Consider the following 18,508-nt stretch of genomic DNA (forward strand, 5'->3'; position numbering starts at 1 on the left):
GGGGCTGAGAACAGAGAGCCGACGTCACGGCTTTCAGTGTCAGTGCTTGAGTGCGCTCTTCCAAACCAGCAAAGTTGGACGATGTAACCTTTTTCATAGGAACTAAAATGCGCTTTCGAGAAGTTGAACTCTTTTCATGATTATTGAATACCCATCAGACGCCATATAATAATCATTGGGCGAATTCCATCTGGTGACGAGGCAAGGCAGCTTGGTACTGAATCGCATTTTGTTCTGGATCCAGAGCATCAAATGTCACCCACCTGACGCTCTCAGCTCCCCTGTGACCGTCACCATCGTGGCCAGCACGCTGCAAGCCTGCAACCCAACAGGGGACCTCCAAATTCCCGCGACTGTGGTCCCCACCAAGCCAAAGCTGGCCCCTTGAAACCCCACTACCGGCCGACGGAGCTCTCTCTCCCGATGTCCCGATGATCAGCCAGCCAGCACGTGCAAAGCACACTCGAATGGGGTACGTATCGATTTTACTGACCAGGGCAGGCAGACAAGGAGGAAAATGCACTTTACGCCTGGCAGGTCACCACAGCTGGCAAGTGGGGTCCACTGCCAACAGCCTGGCGTGTCTCGATAAGAAAAGAGCACAGACCACAAAAGGCCAAAGGTTTCCCCTTATCGCCCGCCTCTCTAGGGCACACAGAATTTGCTCAATTTTTGCAGCGCAAAATCGATCCGGGGCACTGACGATTGGGCAAGTATGGACTACTCGAACAACCTCACTTCTCAACCTTCCGCCCCTCCGCCGAACGAAACCGTCGACACTCCAACAATTCGTCCAACTATCCCCCCCTTTCGACAAACCCGGGCACACGAAAGTCAAGATGGCTGTTCCAGGCACTCAGATGTAAGAACTGTCCTTCCTCTGTTTCCAATGGTGGCTTTGCCTTTGCAACATTTCCTCGAGATCCCTCCTCCCCGCCAATCGCCCAAATTTCGCCAATCTCGAATTTCCCACGGTGGATGGAAATGCTCTCGGGGATGGAAATGTTGCGAAGGAAAAACATATGAACATTTGGAGGAACAGTCTTTGCTGACGATTCGTCTTTTTCCCCCAATGTAGCTCCAAGCGCAGAAAGTTCGTCGCCGATGGCGTCTTCTACGCTGAGCTCAACGAGTTCTTCCAGCGCGAGCTGGCCGAGGAGGGCTACTCCGGCGTCGAGGTCCGCGTCACCCCCACGGTAACCGACATCATCATCCGCGCCACCCACACCCAGGAGGTTCTCGGCGAGCAGGGCCGCCGCATCCGCGAGCTCACCTCGCTCATCCAGAAGCGCTTCAAGTTCCCCGAGAACTCCGTCTCCCTCTACGCCGCCAAGGTCCAGAACCGCGGTCTCTCCGCCGTCGCCCAGTGCGAGTCCCTCCGCTACAAGCTCCTCAACGGTCTCGCCGTCCGCCGCGCCTGCTACGGTGTCCTCCGCTTCATCATGGAGTCCGGCGCCAAGGGTTGCGAGGTTGTCGTCTCCGGCAAGCTCCGCGCCGCCCGCGCCAAGTCCATGAAGTTCACCGACGGCTTCATGATCCACTCTGGTCAGCCCGCCAAGGACTTCATCGACCACGCCACCCGCCACGTCCTCCTCCGCCAGGGTGTTCTCGGCATCAAGGTCAAGATCATGCGCGGCTCCGACCCCGAGGGCAAGGCCGGCCCCCAGAAGACCCTCCCCGACGCCGTCTCCATCCTTGAGCCCAAGGAGGAGCAGTCCGTCGTCCAGCCCATGTCCCAGGACTACGGCGCTAAGGCCGCCCAGGCCCAGGCCGCCGCTGAGGCGCAACAAGCGGAGCAGCAACCCGAGGCTGGCGAGGAGGCTGAGGCTCAGTCGTAGGAGACTGGCGAGCTGCAGGTTTCTTTCGAGCAGGCTGACTCTTCCAGCCCCGCCGGTTGGTAAACACACAAAAGGGGACTAGAGAACTGTTCAGCGTGAAGGGGGGATTTTTCGAGTCTGCTTCTTTTTGTCGCACGCTTCTGTCTTCTAGTTCACTCTAGTTTTCTTCCAATACCAGACTAGGGGAATACAAAAAACGGGGTGTTTCGCGCGAAAAGACCAGCAAAAATGGGAGGACGGGGGTGGAATAACTACTCAGGCGTCTTGATCAACATTTGCATTACTCTGCGAAAGGGAATTCGGATAGTTGCGACTGGCTTGTAATGGTAGAACAAACCATGAAATGAGCAACGAAATCATTCAAAAGTAAATTGCATGCCCAATACGTGACGCCGTATATAATCCACCAGCTATGAGCAGAGGTCCTGCTATCCAAGTCATGAGCCACCTCACTCTCGTGTCTTTGTTGATTATCATAGCAGTCCAAGCCGTTTCTTCTCGCCCATCCTGTCACTTTGTCGCTACATGACGGTGATTTGTAGTCGATCCATGATGCTCAATTCGCGAGGCTCTAGGCCTCAGCCTACGTCTATGGTTTTTGAAATGCTTTGGACAGTGAACAGAAGATGCCAGTCTCCAGGCGAACCAGGGTATGCTTCACACTCTCGCTATCGCCCACATACACCTCTCCCCCATTCGCCTTGCCCTTAATCGTACAACAAGAGGTGCTTTCCGCACACCCAGTATCCATTGGAAACCCCGATAAACGCCCCTCAAGTAGTGATCCCTCCCGTTGCCCAGTGAATACTCCTCGTGCCGTAGCAGAAGTGAAATAGTATGGGGAAAAGCTTGATTCTGGGTTTTCCCTTTGGCGCTTTTCCCCCTCCCTCACTCGGGACGCGCGCCTTGTTCCGTGGGTCTTTGCCTCTTTCATGAATCCGATCATGTCGTGGAAAACTTCTCAGTCATTTGACTTTCGCGAAAATGTACAATGCTGCCCCCATTCGGGCCCCTGGTAAGAAATGCTTCGAAGAAAAAAGACAATCACCGCCTCGGCGTTGGCCGATAGCTAGAAAACAGACGGTTCATCCTCCAGGCCCCTCATCTGTCGGACCTCTGGTTCTGAAGCTCAATTGTCTCGTTGTATGTTTTCGAGTGGCCGTTGGCGGTCCCGTTGGCTCTGTGGCGGTCATTATCGTCGTCGCTCTCATCGGCCAGATCGGTCAGACCGAATTCGGCACCAGCCTCCTCATCGTAGGCCCTCATCAACCCTGTTGTATCGCCGTGACGGCTGCCAATGCTCATCCGGTGAGGGTCTCCACTCCGGCGTGCCTGCATACTCAAACGAGTCTGAATTGTAGAGATCATGTCTGTGCCGGTGGCATCGTCGCCGCCGCGGCCTGCAACATATTTGTGACCGTTCGGGTCAGATCTCGACAGGTTCAACAGGTAGACGCCGGTGAAAGTGACCAGGAAACCGCAGAGAAGGGATATCGTGTTGACCGTGTCGGTTGTATTGAAACCGCCGAAAAGAATGAAGGAGGCGCATAGGGTCATTGTCGTGAAGGTAACGTAGTAGAGGGGGTTGACACTACATGGTCCCCGATTAGCGCCATTTTGACAATCACAGATTCGGCGTTCTTTGACTTACATGTTGGTGGGGAACTGAGCAAGAGCCTTGTTGAAGTAGTTCATCTGCGTCAAAATGCAAACGGTGGTGAGGATCATGAAAACGTAAGTCGAAGGGTGGCTGAACTGATTGTTTCCGGCGAATGTGAGCTTGAGGGCGATTCCAAAGGCCTTGACAGACATGACCGAGACTGATCCAACCGTTGAGCAAATGGAGAGGTAAATGATCGGGTTCTTCTTTCCGTGGAGCGGCGCGACCCTGTAAATCATGACCACTGCAAAGACGGTGACAGTGAAGGCGTACAACAAAAAGCCTAATGAAGAAATTAGTCCTCGGGCGCTTTGTTATGCACAATTGTTGACATACCCGGCTGAATGGCGTAGTGCAGGATCTGGTCGACAGTCTGGATATCTTCATCTGGCGGCGCATGTAGCACAATGATGACGGCGCCGATTAGACAGATTGCACTGCCCAGGCGACCCAGAACTCCAAGCTCCTCCTTCAGGAAGTATGAACCCAGGACAGCACCAATCAGGACAGAGAGAGCTCCAAGAGGTGTAACGAGAATGGCTGGCGCGAATGCATAGGCAGCAAAATTGCAGATTTCTCCAACGACCACTACGCATGTATTAGCCGCTTCGTCGCCTTTGGTCGAGGTCCTAATGAAGACTCACAAGTTGAGATACCAGCCCACCAAACTGGGCTCTTCAGATATACAAATCCGTCGCCCTCGAAGCCATGACGTTCTTCTGCTTGCATAAGACCCTATAGCCGTGGGGTTAGCTCCCGTCCATTGCAGGGCCAATTGTAAGTAGTGCCAAGGGCAACTCGAGCGATCAGGAACCGCGCGTACCTTTTTCGTAACCACGAAACTAATACCTGTGAGGCGAGCTTTGTCAGCGATGTAGCCTACGAGAAACGGTGGGAAAGGAACGCATACCAATGGCTAAACTGGATGCCATGGCGAGGCCTAGGCCAATGTATCTGCGCGGGTGGTCTGTCAGCGATTTCGAGTTCCGAGGCCAGGTGGACGTATGGGCAGGGTCTGGAGAGCGACCAAAAGGCCGACCGAGTCGCAAACGTACTTCTCGTCCAACATCATCTTGCCAAAAAATGAGCGCGTCGACTGCGACGGACAGCGAAAAGAGTGTCGATGGTGATTAGAGGTGTGCGCCGAGGCAAGTGCGGTCGCTGTAGAGAGTGTCGTGTCCCGTGAAGGGGAGCTTGCGAGGCTCGCGCCGGGCGAGGTAGAGAGAGATTTGGAGTGGTAGGTCGAACCTCGTCAGCAGCGACACATGGAAATCTGGAACTCGGGGGACTCTAGGTAGTCGGGGAGTCGCAGTTGAGGAGAGAAAGAGAGAGAGGAGATGGGCGTTCGTGATGGATCGTGGCCGTTCGTCGTCGAGTTCGAGTGGAGGGGATTCGAAAGCGAGTCGAGGGAGTCGTCGTGGTCTTGGTGTCACTGAGAGGTGTGTCGGGGTCGGGGATGGTTGGTTGGCGCAAATGGAAAGCCGAAAGGGGAGGGAGAGTGTTTCGTAGGATTTTGCAGATAAAACTGTGAGAGTGGTACGTAGCGTGACAGGTACCTCTTGAGGGTTCTCGAGGTGCGGCAATACCGCAAGGCGAGGCGATGCAGAGGCAAGCAAGGTATTGGCGGTAACGGAATGGCAAGGTACCTCTCTGCTGCGTCGGTCGATAAGTGAGGTACGTCAGGTATCCGTCCAGTGCTCCGTATCTTGGTGTCAAGAGTATGTGTAGACAGGTACCTTTTCTTAGGTAAGACAAGCAAGTGGTGGGATCTTGGGAATACTGAGGTGCAGGAAAAAGGTGGTCTTGTCTGACTTCCCGGTGGGTAGGTGCGTGTCGAGGAATGCCAACCAGCCAGATAGGGACAGGTTTGAGTTTCAGAGGCCCCTGGGAAGGGTTGAAGAGGTGCCCTGCAGCGAAATGTGAAGCAGGACAGGTCACCTAGGCATCTGATCCATACAGACAGAGGTGTTTGGTATTGCTATGCCCCCAATCACTTTTGTCCATTACCTTAGGTAACCCAGGTATCTCCTGTTGGGCAAACCTGGATTGGCAGATTAGAGCATACGCGTTCTTGACGATAGCGCACTTTCTCTTCTTCTTTTTTCCTTGTGCTATTCAGCTGGGGTCGTCGTGGTGCTCGAATAGTAGCTACCTAGGTAGGCGAATGACTACCTAGCGCTAATATTGAGAGGTACATGTGAAATACAGACCCAAAAAGGTGACTTTGTCCCTAAAAATACCAGACGGGCCTGCGCGAAAGGACGGGAACGAACTTTGGCCGCGGACGCCAGACTTGTTGAGCGCGGGTGGGGTTGACCAAGGTACCTTAGCTACGGATACCTGACTGAACGGGTACTTACCAACCTACCTACATGTGGGCTGCTCGTCGACCGGACGGGAGAGAGGGTCGAGGGGCTGAGGCCGACCGGATGGGGGGCTACTGCCGCTACTTCGTAGAGGAAAGGGCCAGGCCAAGCTGTCCATTTTGGACCTTGCAGTGGGCACGCCTTAGAGGCCCGGGGGAGCGCCGAATTTTTCTGTCATGACCAAATGCTCAGCCTGGTGGGTTTGGCCCGACTTGGTTTGGTCCAGTCCTCATTAACAGACCACGATGTTGTACGAACATGCCTTGGACTGATACAACATGCAGCGATTCAGGGCAGTCGCCAACACTTGAATCTTATACACCTTGGGCACACCAGCAGTGCGACCAGAAGCCTTGGACGGATGTCGGACGGAATCCAGTGAGGATGGAACAGGCTTCGCATGCGATTTTGGACGGAAGGCGATTTCCTGACAGGGACGCCAAGACTTCGTTGCTTCTTCGTCCGGACCAGTTTCTTCTTATGTGTTCAAACTCTCTCGTTCTTCTCCTTCATCTGCCCATGTCTATCCATGCATCCAACATATCTCACCGTCTTCCCACTATGCTGACTGTCAAAGCATGTCACGATGTCTTCACCCTGCCTAGCATACCAACTCTTATCCTCCATCACTGAGGTCATCGCAGAGCCAGCAAGCAGGGGCTCACAAGTCACAACTGAAAAATAATACCTGTGCTAACGCAGCTCGACTCAACTCCGACAGGGGTGTTAAGGGCGCCAGAGGAGGACACCATCTCTATCCGCAGGGGGCCGTGGTTGGCAGCAAACTCCCACGACTCCCCCCAAAGTCTCCCCAAGTCTCCAGGCCTTCTCCTCCTGGAGTGTCAGTCTTGAGGGGCGGTTCCTTGGTTAGTCTCGTCCTCGATCCACGCTGAGCCCATGAACCCCTGAACGAAACGGACTGCAGCCAGCAGAGTACAGCCTACAGGAGACTCTCGCTCAACCTTCTTCAATGAACACCCAATGGCATAATGTCTTCAGTATTATGTGCGGATACAGGTACACAGCACAGGAACATCATATTCTCCCCTGTGAACAGCAGGGCCTATACGAAAAATGGTAGGAGGCTTGGTCCTCTCGGCCATCAGTCGACACTATCCGTACAGAACAAGTCAGTGCTTTCTCCTCCACCCCTGCAAATCTCCATACGAAGATCCGATCCACGAGAGAAATCGGCATTTCTATTTTTCTCTCACAACCCATGTGGGGTCCCATTGAAACAGGTTCATTACGAATGACACTGTGACTGGTGACTGCTGCCTCCCTCCTCCCCTGGACTGGACACCACCGTCCGCCGACTCCCAGTTCCCCCTCCGAACCCACACTGGCACCCACGAGTCTCGACACGACCACCAAAAACTGGCCCTCGTTAATTAAACCAACAGTCACAGCCACCATCTCACTCTTTGGCCATCCTTACCGCGCATCCTTACTGCGGAAGCCGTCGTCGTCACTCGTCACTGCCCATCTTGCCAGTCTGTCACCCAGCGGACGGGAATATCTCGAGTCCGCTTTGCCGATAGGGCCCGAAGCCGGCGATGGCCTGCCGTTTCTCTGTCTCTACTTATCCATAGATAAAGAGAGGGACAGATTCAGTTATCAGCCAGCCGTCAAGCAGATGACTGGAGACTCTGCCCGTCCGCCCCCTTCCGCCTCCATACATCCCAAGCCCTTCCAAGCCCTTTCGTCGTGTCAAACCCTTGATTTCCCTTACCATATCTTATGTAAGAGTGCCCACGACAAGAGGAATGAAAGGCGCAATTCCCATGCCGTAACTCGTGACCAACGCCTCTTTACTTTTCCTATGCCACCGTCGGCCCTAGGTGCCTAGGTAATGCGGATTGAGCTCAACGCAAGTGATAAACGGTAGCCAAAGTACCGAGTACCATTCACTTGACTCGAAATGCGAGATCGTTCGCTCCCCCTGTCAATATCTCAAGCTGGTCCTCACATCGTCCCCCGGATCCCCCATCCGAGCCGTTAGAAACAATCGAGCAAGAGAAATGCGTCTGTCACTGACAGCTCGTTTCCTCCGCTGCCGCCACCCGTACATTTCAATTAACGGCCCTGGAAGGAGGGAAGACCAGGTGGAGTAGAGAGAGGGGGGGGGGGGGCTCAAGCAAAGTAGAGGCAGCGCATTGAGCGCGAACGGTCGTCGAAACGAAGCCCACCACCCAAAAAGTTCAGTTACGGAGGCGACCTACCCGTAAGTCTACCATTATCTGTCCTCTTAAGAATTGGAGAAGCGAGACAGGAAGAAGAAAACGAACGAGCGTTTGTCGCAAAAACAAAAAAATCGGACAGAACAATAGCAGGGATTACCACGTCTTGTCACCGTTCGGGGGTGCACGCCGTCCAAGTTTCCAACGGCAGCAAACTACTCAAGGGGAACTCTATCACTCTCCGTACCTGATCGACACGTCTTTGACGTTTTTAATATATGTAGTTTAAGTACGGATACCTAGTGTGTGCCCGTACTACCACACACAGAGTTCCAACAAGGCCAGAAAACCTTCCGTCACTGACAGACCTTAATCTTACCAGCTAAATCACCCCAAACCGTGATATACTTTCCCTGCCTATTGACTGCTAGCTCTTAATTACCTGCAGAAAACGCTGGAGCTCTGCCTTTGCAAGGGGTGTGGGGGGGTGACTGCTTATATCCCCGTGCCAATCTTCATGCTGTTATGGCTCTTGGACGTTTACTAGGGAGCTCTAGAACAGTTTCGAGAAACTATAGAAGTGCACTATAAGATGAACAAGAAGCGCTTGCGCAAAAGAGCCAGTTCACCATTGACATGGCTTAACGGCCAGACTGTGACTGTGACGACTTTTGAGGAAAACGAGGCTCAGGTGCGAGTGTAGCCGCTGTTTAGACCATGACACGCAAAGCCCCTCATCAAGTCAAGTAAAATATGCGTATTCTTCGTCAGATAACTCAGGTAAAAATAACTATTCCGGTTTCTCCTTTCGAGGAAATCAACGCCTCAGCTCGATGCTCTGAAATATCTTCCTTCGAGCCAGAGCCCCAAAGTGACTGATCATCAAGTAGATATCCCAACGGATGCAGATGATGATCTCGTCCAACTCTTTGTCGAAAAAAGACAGACGTACACTTCACCTTGCTGAGCGGGCCGTTCTTGGTGACCAAATCCATGACCACCCCTCAAATCCTTGAGACGTCTTATTGTACAAGAAAAATCGACCATAACCACGAAGATGATCGCATTGCTTTTGAGACCCATTCTACGCCAGAATCCACCAATATCGCAAGAGAACAGAGGGGGTATCGAAAAGCTCCGGGGAAGGACGGCATTAAGGGTATGTCGTTCATGGAATTGCCAGGTCACCGCCTGGGGATGGTTGGAAATTGGGAAAGCTGTAAGTCAGTGGGAATAACAATTTTGGAAACCTACCTCGAGGGCTATACGGTCGCTCCGATTGCGATGCCCTACTTGCCGGGTGTATCTTCATGCTTTAAATGTCGGTGATCATGGAATCAGGCTGCTTTGTGGCCTAGTCGCCGGACTGATCTAGGGCGGGAAGGGGAAGCCTCGTGGACCTAGATCCGGTCGCGTTGAGTGACACACCGAAGGGAGGTTAGTTGGGATGTTACCCAAAGCTCATGGTCGACGACGCTTGACGTCTAGCACAAAGTTAGCTTATTATGTGCAGAGTCTTTTGGGCCTCTTGAGCATACCTTGTTGAGCTTCAGCATCCAGCAGGTCGTCCACATCCGACCTCTGGCGTTTGCCAGAGGCTGAAGGGGACTCTACGGCAATCTCGTCATCTCCTTGCCCGGAGAATTCTCTCCAGTCAATCTCCGCTAGCCCATCATCTTCGTCGGCAACCTCGGCTTCAACAACGTCGGCTTCAGGTAGGTCGGCGTTGAGATCAAGTTCGTTCTCGTAGGTGACCTCTTCGTCGCCGTTCAAGGTAGACGTGGCACTGGTATCGGGGGTTACCTTTTCTGCAAAACTTTCATTGGCGTTTTCGGCGATCTGATCGGCGACGATTGCTAAGTCTTCGTCGTCAAACGTGTTCTGTGCGTCAATAGCAGTGCCAAGAACAGCTGCGTCTTGCGTTTCCGAGGCGAGTGGGTTAGATTCATCGATCTCTGGAGCTTGGGTTTTAGCGTCAGCGTCTGTAGTCGAAGAGAATGTAATGCTGGAATCTGAATAAGAATGCAAATGGCGCGACGTTCTTCGCGAGAGGAGTCTCTTGGGAAGCGCCGAATGCGAATTGCTGGAGGGAGAGCACTCTCGCTTTCGAGCAGACTCCTTGGCCACTCGCACCAAGGTCTCGAATCGAAAGTCGTCTTCCTCCGCCATCTGGTCTGCGACAAAGGTCGAAGTACAAGTGGCGCAGAGACAGAAATTAGGGAAGAAGCATAGAGTGACTTGAGAAAGGTCGTCATTACCTGCCTCCCCATGCTCTTGGGGCTGCTGATCCTCCGTTGCATCTTCCACGTCCCCGCCGTCTTCAACAACGCTCAGGTCTGCAACTGCGGTGGTTTCGTCCATCAGAGAAGCTTCGGTATCAAGCATGGTAGCCTCAGCATCCGGCATCGAGATAGCGCTCTCGTCTTGCTGAAACGGATTCTCCTCAAGTGCGTTTTGCGACTGAATATCGTCTTCTCCGGTGGTGCCATCGCCGACATCGTCATCTTCGTTGATCTCCTCATTTTCGCCTTCCGCCTCATCTAAATTGTGCTCACCATGTACGCTCTCGGCGGGAGACTGCGGCCAAGAGGCAGCATCGGCGTTATCTTCTTCTCCTATCAGGTCAGGCTCATCATCCATGATCTCGGGCACCTCGCTCTGTGCGCGAGATGCGAAATAGTAGCTAATTTCATCGAGTCCTTTGCCATTGTAGGCATCGTCAACGAGCGAAAGCCAGCGCTTCTTGCAGTTCGGTCGCGTTGTCAAGTATGCGTAGAGGGGTTTGGATGCATCGGCATTCTGGTTTTTGACCAGTGAGTCAAACACGGAAATTATCTGGCCCAACGTGATGTCCGAGAAGACTTCTGCTTGGCTGGACTTTGGATATGTTAGCAGAGCTTGTGTTTCAGGCGGATGAGAACTTACTTCAGTGAACTCAAGGCCAAGCTCGTCGATTTGAAACACAAGTTCGTCAAAAGGGCCCAACTCATTGGCAAGCTCTCGACGGAAGCCTGCCAATACGCCCTCCATTTTGCAGTGCAATAGAGTCAGATCATTGAAGAAACACTCCTTGCCTTGGCTGTCTGGGGACCCGTAGAAGAAAGGATAGTCGATGCCCTTGTACGAGACAGTGATAACGGGGATTTCCATCTCTTCGTGAGTCGGCGTCTCAGCCGATACAGACGATCGCGCGTCAGCAAGAACTTCGTCATCAAATTCCACGTGCTCGGGAACAGACGAGTCTTCGGCAACTGCGTCAAAGTCTTCGGCGTTGACCACATCATCATGAGCCTCCTCATCATTGGCCTGGTCAGCGTTGGCAACGCCCATGATGCTCTCAAGCTCATCCTCGGGCTGCGATTCCATATTTACGCCCATGGGATGATCTTCAGCATCCTGTTCCGTCGGGAAATCGCCGTCGGTGTTTTGGTAAGCTGGAACATGCTCTGAACGCGTATCACTCGTACCCACTACAGCATCGACTGTTGCTATATTGCCGCCATCGTTGAAGTCTATCTCGTGCAGGTCATTGACTTCCGTATTGTCGGCTTCGGCAACTTGCTGTTCATCTAGACCAGCATCAACATCGGCCACGTCAAATACGTCAAGATTTGCGTCCAAGTTGTTTGCATCATTTGAAGAGCCCGCAAGCTCTTGATCAACTTCGTGGGCTTCCGTTTCTTGTTCCCTGGCACTGTTCGCAGGGCTCAAGCCGCCTTGTGGAAGGCCTTCCTTCTCTTCCACTAGTTGCCATGCATCTTTCTCAAGAGTGATGTGGCTCTCATCCTGGCTGTTTTCGTCTTGACCGTCCTCGACCTCGTTGTCTTCGTGCTCATTTTCCTCGTTCTGGGCTGCGTCTTCCTCGTTTGCCGGACCGTCTTCCCAGCTGATCTCATTCTCGGCGGCCAACCCATCTTCAGGCTCGGCAACATCGGGGTAGGCAAGAGATTCATCTTCGTTCATGTAAGAGTCTTCAGCTTCTATCGCGCTAATAGAATCAACACCATCGACTTGAAGCCCATCAGTGGGGTCTAGGTCGCCTGGCTGTAGAGAGGCATCGGCGGCGACAGAAATAGCATCGATCTCTGCATCGACCTGTTGGCCGATGGTCTGGTTGTCCGGCTCTAATGCGCTCGTTTCAGTGTACTCCACTTCATCGGTGACGAGATGGGCGTTGGCAGGAAATGAGGTGATGTTGGAGCCTTCTACGACCACAGCAGGAGCTGCCGAATCGTCCTCCGAGTAGTCGATATACTCCTCGTGGAGTTGGCCCTCGAGGCCCAGGGCTGGGGCTGCTTCAGTAGTCATCCCTGCTACAACCGTGAAGTTGCAGAGCGATGCTCGGTTTCGCGGTAGATATTTCGTTGCCTCTGTCGGGACGCTTGTCTCTTTGTCTGGCAGGTTCGTGGATTCGGATGTCCGCTCGATGGCGCTGACGAAAGCTCAATAGTCAGGTATCGGTTGAATGTAACGTCGGTAGTGATTCGTATGCCTAAAGATCTGAGTCTTCGGTACGCTATCCTTTCAAGGTCGTCTTCGTAGGTATGGAGTGAGGGAGGAAAGGGAGCTTTGGTAACAAAGAGTATGGGAATGGCGAGTTGAGGCCAAGCAATGCGGATGAGGTGGAGTTGACCAAAGCGCGTGGGAATTTAAAAAAAGGTCCCAGGTGCAGCCCATCCACCCCTCTACGTGCCGTAAGCGCAGGTTGACGCGCCTTCTGGAGGCAGCTGCCGCTTTGCCACTTTTGGACTAGCTTTAGCTGCTGTACGTAAGGTAACATGGTCCGTGCACTGGCCAGATTCACAATTCCGACCTCAATATTCAAGCTCCCAGTGTGGTCCCTCCTTCGGCGTGGACCTTGAAGTCGAGTTGCGACAGTCCACCTACATCTCCAATTCGTCCTACACCTGTCATCATACTCCGTCAAAATGGTAAGAGGAACCTTTTGGCTGCTGCACTTTCCGTATCGACATGCTTACTTCTTCAGGTCGTCCTCGCAGCTTCGATTTGCACCCGCGGCGGGAAAGCTGTCCTCTCCCGCCAATTCAGGGAGATGCCACGATCCCGCATTGAAGCCCTCCTCGCGTCCTTCCCGAAGCTCGCCGACAGCGGTACCCAACACACGACCGTTGAACAAGACAATGTGCGCTTTGTCTATCAGCCCCTGGACGAGCTTTACATGGTACTCATTACCAACCGCCAATCCAACATTCTCCAAGACATCGATTCCTTGCACCTGTTCGCTCAGGTTGTGACCAGCACATGCAAGAGCCTCGACGAGAGAGAGATTCTAAAGAATGCATACGAACTTCTCAGCGCCTTCGATGAGCTGGTGACGCTCGGATACCGCGAGAACTTGACCATCAGCCAGATCAAGACCTTCCTCGAGATGGAGAGTCACGAGGAGCGGATCCAGGAGATCATCGCACGAGTCCGTCTAGCCGATACCCAGCACGTTGAAATATATGATACTGATTGTGAGAATAGAACAAGGAGCTGGAGGCGACAGAGGAGCGCAAGCGGAAGGCCAAGCAGCTGGAGATGCAGCGGAAAGAGTCGGCTCGAGCTGGCCGTGTTGGTGGTGGAATGCCCAGAACACCCAACTACCCGACTTACACCCCCCCTACGCGCCCGACCCCGACGGATACGTACGACTCGTACGAAGCTGAGAAGAACAAGACCTTCAACAAGTAAGTGACCCTTGGATATGCGTGGCGGGGGCTGCTGGCTAACATCTACAGGCTGAGTGCCCCGAAGGGCAAGGGTATGCAACTCGGCAAGAAGTCGAAGACCACCGACATGTTCGAGCGCGTTCGAGGCGAGATGGGGGCCGAAGTTGATGATACTCCGCTTGTTACGCCAACCCCGGCTCACGTTCCCGAGCCTGCGGCAGAGTCTCGTGTTTCCTCTACTCTTGACCGGGACGCCATTCACATCGTGGTCAACGAAGCTATTAGTGCTAAGCTGTCGAGAGAGGGCGCGCTAAACTCCCTTGCGATAAGCGGTGACCTGAACCTTCGTATCTCGGACCCAAGCTTGACCAAGGTCAAGCTGAACCTGACTGCGAATGCCTCCCACGGTGCTCAGTTCCGCACCCACCCCAACGTCGACAAGAACCTCTTCAACAGCTCCAAGACCATCCAGATGAGCAACACTGCGCGTGGCTTCCCTACCAACCAGTCTGTCGGCGTTCTGCGTTGGAGAGCAACGGCCAAGGCGGACGATACCAGCGCTTGCCCCATTACATTCACTGTTTGGATCAACAAGGATGCAGACAAGTACAACATGACCGTCGAGTACGAGCTGACAGGCGGGGACACGTTGAAGGACGTTAGCGTGATCATCCCTTACCAGGCCAGTGAACCTGTGGTATCGAGCTTTGATGCCTCGTATGAGGTTTCTGGCGACTCGCTGGAGTGGAACATTGGCACGGTTTCGGACGAGAACCCTAGTGGTTCTTTCGAGTTCGAGGCCGAGACCAATGACGAGAACGACTTCTTCCCAATGACAGTCAGGTTCTCAAAGACCTCGCCCTTCATCGATGTTGATGTAAGTCACGACTCTGGCAGTTTGATGTTCCAGGAAGCTAATGCACATAATAGGTTACCACTGTCTCTTTGATTGAAGAGGACGAGGAGGTTACCTTCTCGAAGGAGATTAAGTCTCACGCAGACAACTTCTTAATCGAATAGAATGCAGGTACTTGTAGATTGAGATTGGAGCGGGATAGTCAGGGGTAGCAAAAGCTCGGCGCCAACCGATGAGTTTTCCAAACAGCGGGTTGACTTGCGGTGCTGGGAAACGGCCATGATATTTGGCCGCATGAAATGAAACGTATCTTAGAGAGTCTAGGGGATGCGAAAGCCTCGAGTAAAAGAAGTTATTTATCTTGTTGACTGACATCATATTTGCCCTGGAATTTACTGCTGCACTGGGAAGAAAGTGTTCCATGTCGATGAAGGTGCTGATCCACCACGTCTTGCGGTGACAGTGTTGCGCGGGGCGCTAACTCATCCTTGTCAGTGGCAGGTACAACCTTGGGTGCAGTTCCCACAGAACGGACATTCGATTGAGAGGTACGGAGTACCTGCTTGATGTACCTCAACTCACTTCTACATTTGTAAAAGTCGTGAGTGAACCTTCCAAACAACAACGGCTATTTGCGCGAAGCAGATTCGCCGATACCTAATTGGAGTACGAACTGCACAGCTCGATTTCCTGAAAGTCAATAACCAAACATCTGGTAATTTCTGTCAACAAATCGTCCTACGGGACTAGCAATGGTCCTTCGAGGCGTCACCACTCCCCTGTCAATCCGGATAGCTTCGTATATCCGAAATGGATGAAGCCATGCAGCTACGGCACTACAGCGATACCAAGTTCGACCACCGCGTCGCCGAAGGCTTCCCATGCAGTAACCCAACGGTTGACCTCTCGGTCAGTTGGGACGCACACGGGAAAAACCTTTTGATCTACCGCCCAAGGGAACACGTTGTGTCCAAAATCCACCAGTTCGCGAAGCCCGGTCAACAGGCTCCGGAGCCCCAAGCTGTAAGATGGAAACCAGACGGTACGAAGATGCACTCGATATATCTATGGAACTTTTTTTAACTTGATCACAGGCCAGTTCCTTGCTGTTGGCTGGAGCGACGGATACGTGAGGTTGATGGGCCTGGAGAACAACAAGGCTGCACATCACATTCGCGTCTGTGGAGATGACACAGCGACGCCAAACATCACTCACATCGGTTGGTCGCGCAACATTGTGGGCAGGCCGCAGAAGAAGGCCCAGCAGTCGCCTGCGCAGCCATGGCAAAAACTCATGTCAGAGGAGCTGAATTTGCCTGGCAGCCCGGCCCCGTTGGATCTACCCCGAGAACTCACCTTCTTGGAAGTAGACTCTGCCTTGCCAAATATCAGTCCTCTACCTAGTTCCAGTGCCGGCGCAGGGTAAGTAAAGTCTACCATGGTTCATATTTTGTTACTGACTGTGGCTTTAGGGAAGACGGCCTGGTGTTCACCTTAAGAACTGGCATAGACTTCCTGTTCCAGCCCTTCAACACAGAGGATAGCGACCAAGTCTTCGTCATGGTGGTAGGCACGAGTGATGGGCGCCTCCATCTCAGCATCTATGATTCCTTCGTCATCGGCGACTTTCGATACACGCTTCCAAGTTCCATGTACAGACCAGGCGTTCTCCAGCTCATCCAACATGCCTCTCATCCAGAAGTTTCCACTCACACTCTCCTCCTGAAATCCTCAGCCGACAACGACCAGGCAGTATACTTGGTTCCCATGGATCTGCCCTTTATACCCTCATCCCCCATCAACATCTCTCTCCTGGCGTCAAAACTCACTACGTTACAGAAGCTACTGCGTTATGTGAAGCAGACACAGCTCCACATGCAAGTAGAGTATAAGAACACGAGAGAACTGCCGTCCAAGTTCTTGCGTAGTGTCGAGGGAGACTTGGAACAGATAGCACATGGGCCGACGAACATTGTTCAAGCTCTTTTCCATACGGTTGTCACTGGCCATGCGCATGAGCCCCTCCGAGAATGGTTGGTCGACAGTCTAGCTGAGCGCGTAAGTAGACGCTTTCCTCGCGATGTGATTCATTGCTGACAACATCTCAAGGGCCACAAACGATGGGATAAGGCTGTGACGGCAGGACTGGAGAACCTGCGTGGTTTGATCCATGAAAATTTACTCCCGTCGTTGGAAAGATGTGCCATCATACTCAGCCGCCTCCGTGGACTTGCTCAGTTTTACGACTCACGCGACGACATTGGCTTCTCTGTGGCCCAGATCACTCGCGCAATGGATATCGTGTCTTGCCTCACCATGGTTGGACACAAGATTCTCCTGAATGTCATGGACGAATTGGACCTCTTCCATGCCTTCTCTACATGGATGCGCTTCCAGATTGACCGTTTTGCGGCCCCAAACTCGGCGAGCGAAGAACTGACAGAGAAGGAGGCTACAATGGAGAACAGCAAGGTTCTTGTCTACGTGCAGCGCTACCTTGTCGAGAGCCCCATGGCCATATTTTTGGACGAAGTAGCCACAGACGATTACTCGGCGAACTGGGAACGAGCTGAAAGCGGAACGTCAATGCTCGAAGAGCTAGATACCCAACTCAAACGTCAGGAAGAGGGACAAGCATATTTGAAGGCCTTCCCGAACGTTGGCTTCCTCGTCGACTACCTTACTGTCCGCGTAAATGGAGTCTTCAAGGATATTGCCGAGGCACAAAAAAGGAGCGTTCGATTTGGTCAGCCGACAAAGATCGGATTGGGCCAGAAAATTGCAAAAATTGACTCTACCATGTGCTCAGAACGACAAGACGTAAGTCTTAAAATTTCACCATTGTCAACCCGTATAACTGACATTCTGGCAGGACGAAGTTGATGGCCTCACCTTTACCGCCCTGACTGAAGAGGGCCGCGACCAAGAGTGTCAGTGCTTTCTCGCGAGAGCAAGCCGAGTCTCACACTAACAGCTTGATAGTCTTTATATTCCGAACATCTATCCGCATCATCAACGGTATCAGCAGCAGCGTTGCCACGACGGTTGCTGCTCTATCTGTAGACAATGGCAAGATCGCTGAGGTCAAGTTCATGGACAGCACTACGTTAGTCCTGCTCGTGAACAGACAAGGTACACCAAGACCTGCATATCTTATAGCTCATCAGTAAGGCTTCCACTAAACCTCTCCCTAGGAAACCCCGCCAATGTTATCATGGTACCTATTCAGTCTCCCGGCATCAACTATGTTCCCTACCAAGAGAACAACTTACCAGTCTCTACACCCTTATCCAAGCAAATTCAGACAGGGCTCATCACGACCACACTCCCCGAAGACCAGTCCTTCACGCCGATACGGATGGACGTACAGAATGTCACGAACGCCCGCGGCGAAGTCCCGGCACGCGTGTGCCTCCTCGGCGCCAACCGCTCGGTCTACAGGGTCTTCAGCCTCGCGTCCGGCCATGATGACAAGGACGCTCCGCGAAAGCCGTCTACGGCAACGGCAGCGGCAGCGGCACGCGGCGACTAGAAGTTGCCCGTGCCCCTGTCGCCGGGTAACATGTTCAGGGTGCCGCCGAAGCGGTTTACGCCGCGCAGCAAGAAACGCATGGCTGTGCTGGATATGCGGAGGCTAGAAGCTGCCAGGCTAGATGAGTTGTTCCATCGAGAGTAGGCTTATCAGAGTGGTACAGGGAGAAAATTACCTTTGCTTCATGACTTGGGGTAGGTGAATGAGTGACTGAGAGTATTTGACTGGGAAAAGCATTGCACGAGCCCTCCTTTTTCTACATGAACTTTGGCAAGCGCAGAACTGCTGGTAGACACTGTTTTATTCAAACTGCATTCTCGTACTTGTGACTCTATACGAAAATCGCTTGGATGTCCTCGACAACAAGGTGCCCTGACAGCGTGGAACGGGCTTCTTGGTCTAGC

The 18,508-nt window shown here is 52.9% G+C and overlaps 5 protein-coding genes across 5 annotated transcripts; 3 read left to right on the forward strand and 2 right to left on the reverse strand.

Annotated features, from left to right (window-relative positions):
* Positions 1–436: 436 nt before the first annotated feature.
* Positions 437–2,186, forward strand: HER10_EVM0011062 (40S ribosomal protein S3). The gene is made up of 2 exons (XM_035480504.1): positions 437–862; positions 1,079–2,186. Exons 1-2 carry the CDS (start codon positions 468–470, stop codon positions 1,836–1,838), a joined length of 1,155 nt encoding a protein of 384 aa, XP_035336532.1. The 5' UTR covers positions 437–467; the 3' UTR covers positions 1,839–2,186.
* A 234-nt stretch (positions 2,187–2,420) lies between these two features.
* Positions 2,421–5,170, reverse strand: HER10_EVM0010777 (uncharacterized protein). The gene is made up of 7 exons (XM_035480226.1): positions 4,554–5,170; positions 4,409–4,452; positions 4,322–4,347; positions 4,143–4,233; positions 3,835–4,086; positions 3,490–3,781; positions 2,421–3,429 (listed from the first exon to the last, which is right to left on the reverse strand). The coding sequence occupies exons 1-7, from the start codon at positions 4,568–4,570 to the stop codon at positions 2,940–2,942; spliced, it is 1,212 nt and encodes a 403-aa protein (XP_035336511.1). The 5' UTR covers positions 4,571–5,170; the 3' UTR covers positions 2,421–2,939.
* Positions 5,171–8,817: 3,647 nt separating this feature from the next.
* Positions 8,818–12,678, reverse strand: HER10_EVM0004606 (uncharacterized protein). Its single transcript, XM_035474242.1, has 4 exons — positions 10,970–12,678; positions 10,303–10,921; positions 9,583–10,005; positions 8,818–9,528 (listed from the first exon to the last, which is right to left on the reverse strand). The coding sequence occupies exons 1-4, from the start codon at positions 12,350–12,352 to the stop codon at positions 9,506–9,508; spliced, it is 2,448 nt and encodes an 815-aa protein (XP_035335956.1). The 5' UTR covers positions 12,353–12,678; the 3' UTR covers positions 8,818–9,505.
* A 200-nt stretch (positions 12,679–12,878) lies between these two features.
* On the forward strand, positions 12,879–14,902 carry HER10_EVM0012763 (adaptor complexes medium subunit family protein). The gene is made up of 5 exons (XM_035482149.1): positions 12,879–12,975; positions 13,032–13,475; positions 13,532–13,734; positions 13,786–14,593; positions 14,647–14,902. The coding sequence occupies exons 1-5, from the start codon at positions 12,973–12,975 to the stop codon at positions 14,734–14,736; spliced, it is 1,548 nt and encodes a 515-aa protein (XP_035336696.1). The 5' UTR covers positions 12,879–12,972; the 3' UTR covers positions 14,737–14,902.
* Positions 14,903–15,185: 283 nt separating this feature from the next.
* HER10_EVM0004458 (anaphase-promoting complex component Cut20/Apc4) lies at positions 15,186–18,292 on the forward strand. The gene is made up of 7 exons (XM_035474102.1): positions 15,186–15,614; positions 15,667–15,994; positions 16,045–16,630; positions 16,682–17,392; positions 17,445–17,502; positions 17,555–17,704; positions 17,767–18,292. The coding sequence occupies exons 1-7, from the start codon at positions 15,383–15,385 to the stop codon at positions 18,102–18,104; spliced, it is 2,403 nt and encodes an 800-aa protein (XP_035335940.1). The 5' UTR covers positions 15,186–15,382; the 3' UTR covers positions 18,105–18,292.
* Positions 18,293–18,508: the final 216 nt, after the last annotated feature.

Source organism: Colletotrichum scovillei (assembly GCF_011075155.1).
Source record: "Colletotrichum scovillei strain TJNH1 chromosome Unknown Contig00003, whole genome shotgun sequence".
Taxonomy (NCBI): domain Eukaryota; kingdom Fungi; phylum Ascomycota; class Sordariomycetes; order Glomerellales; family Glomerellaceae; genus Colletotrichum; species Colletotrichum scovillei.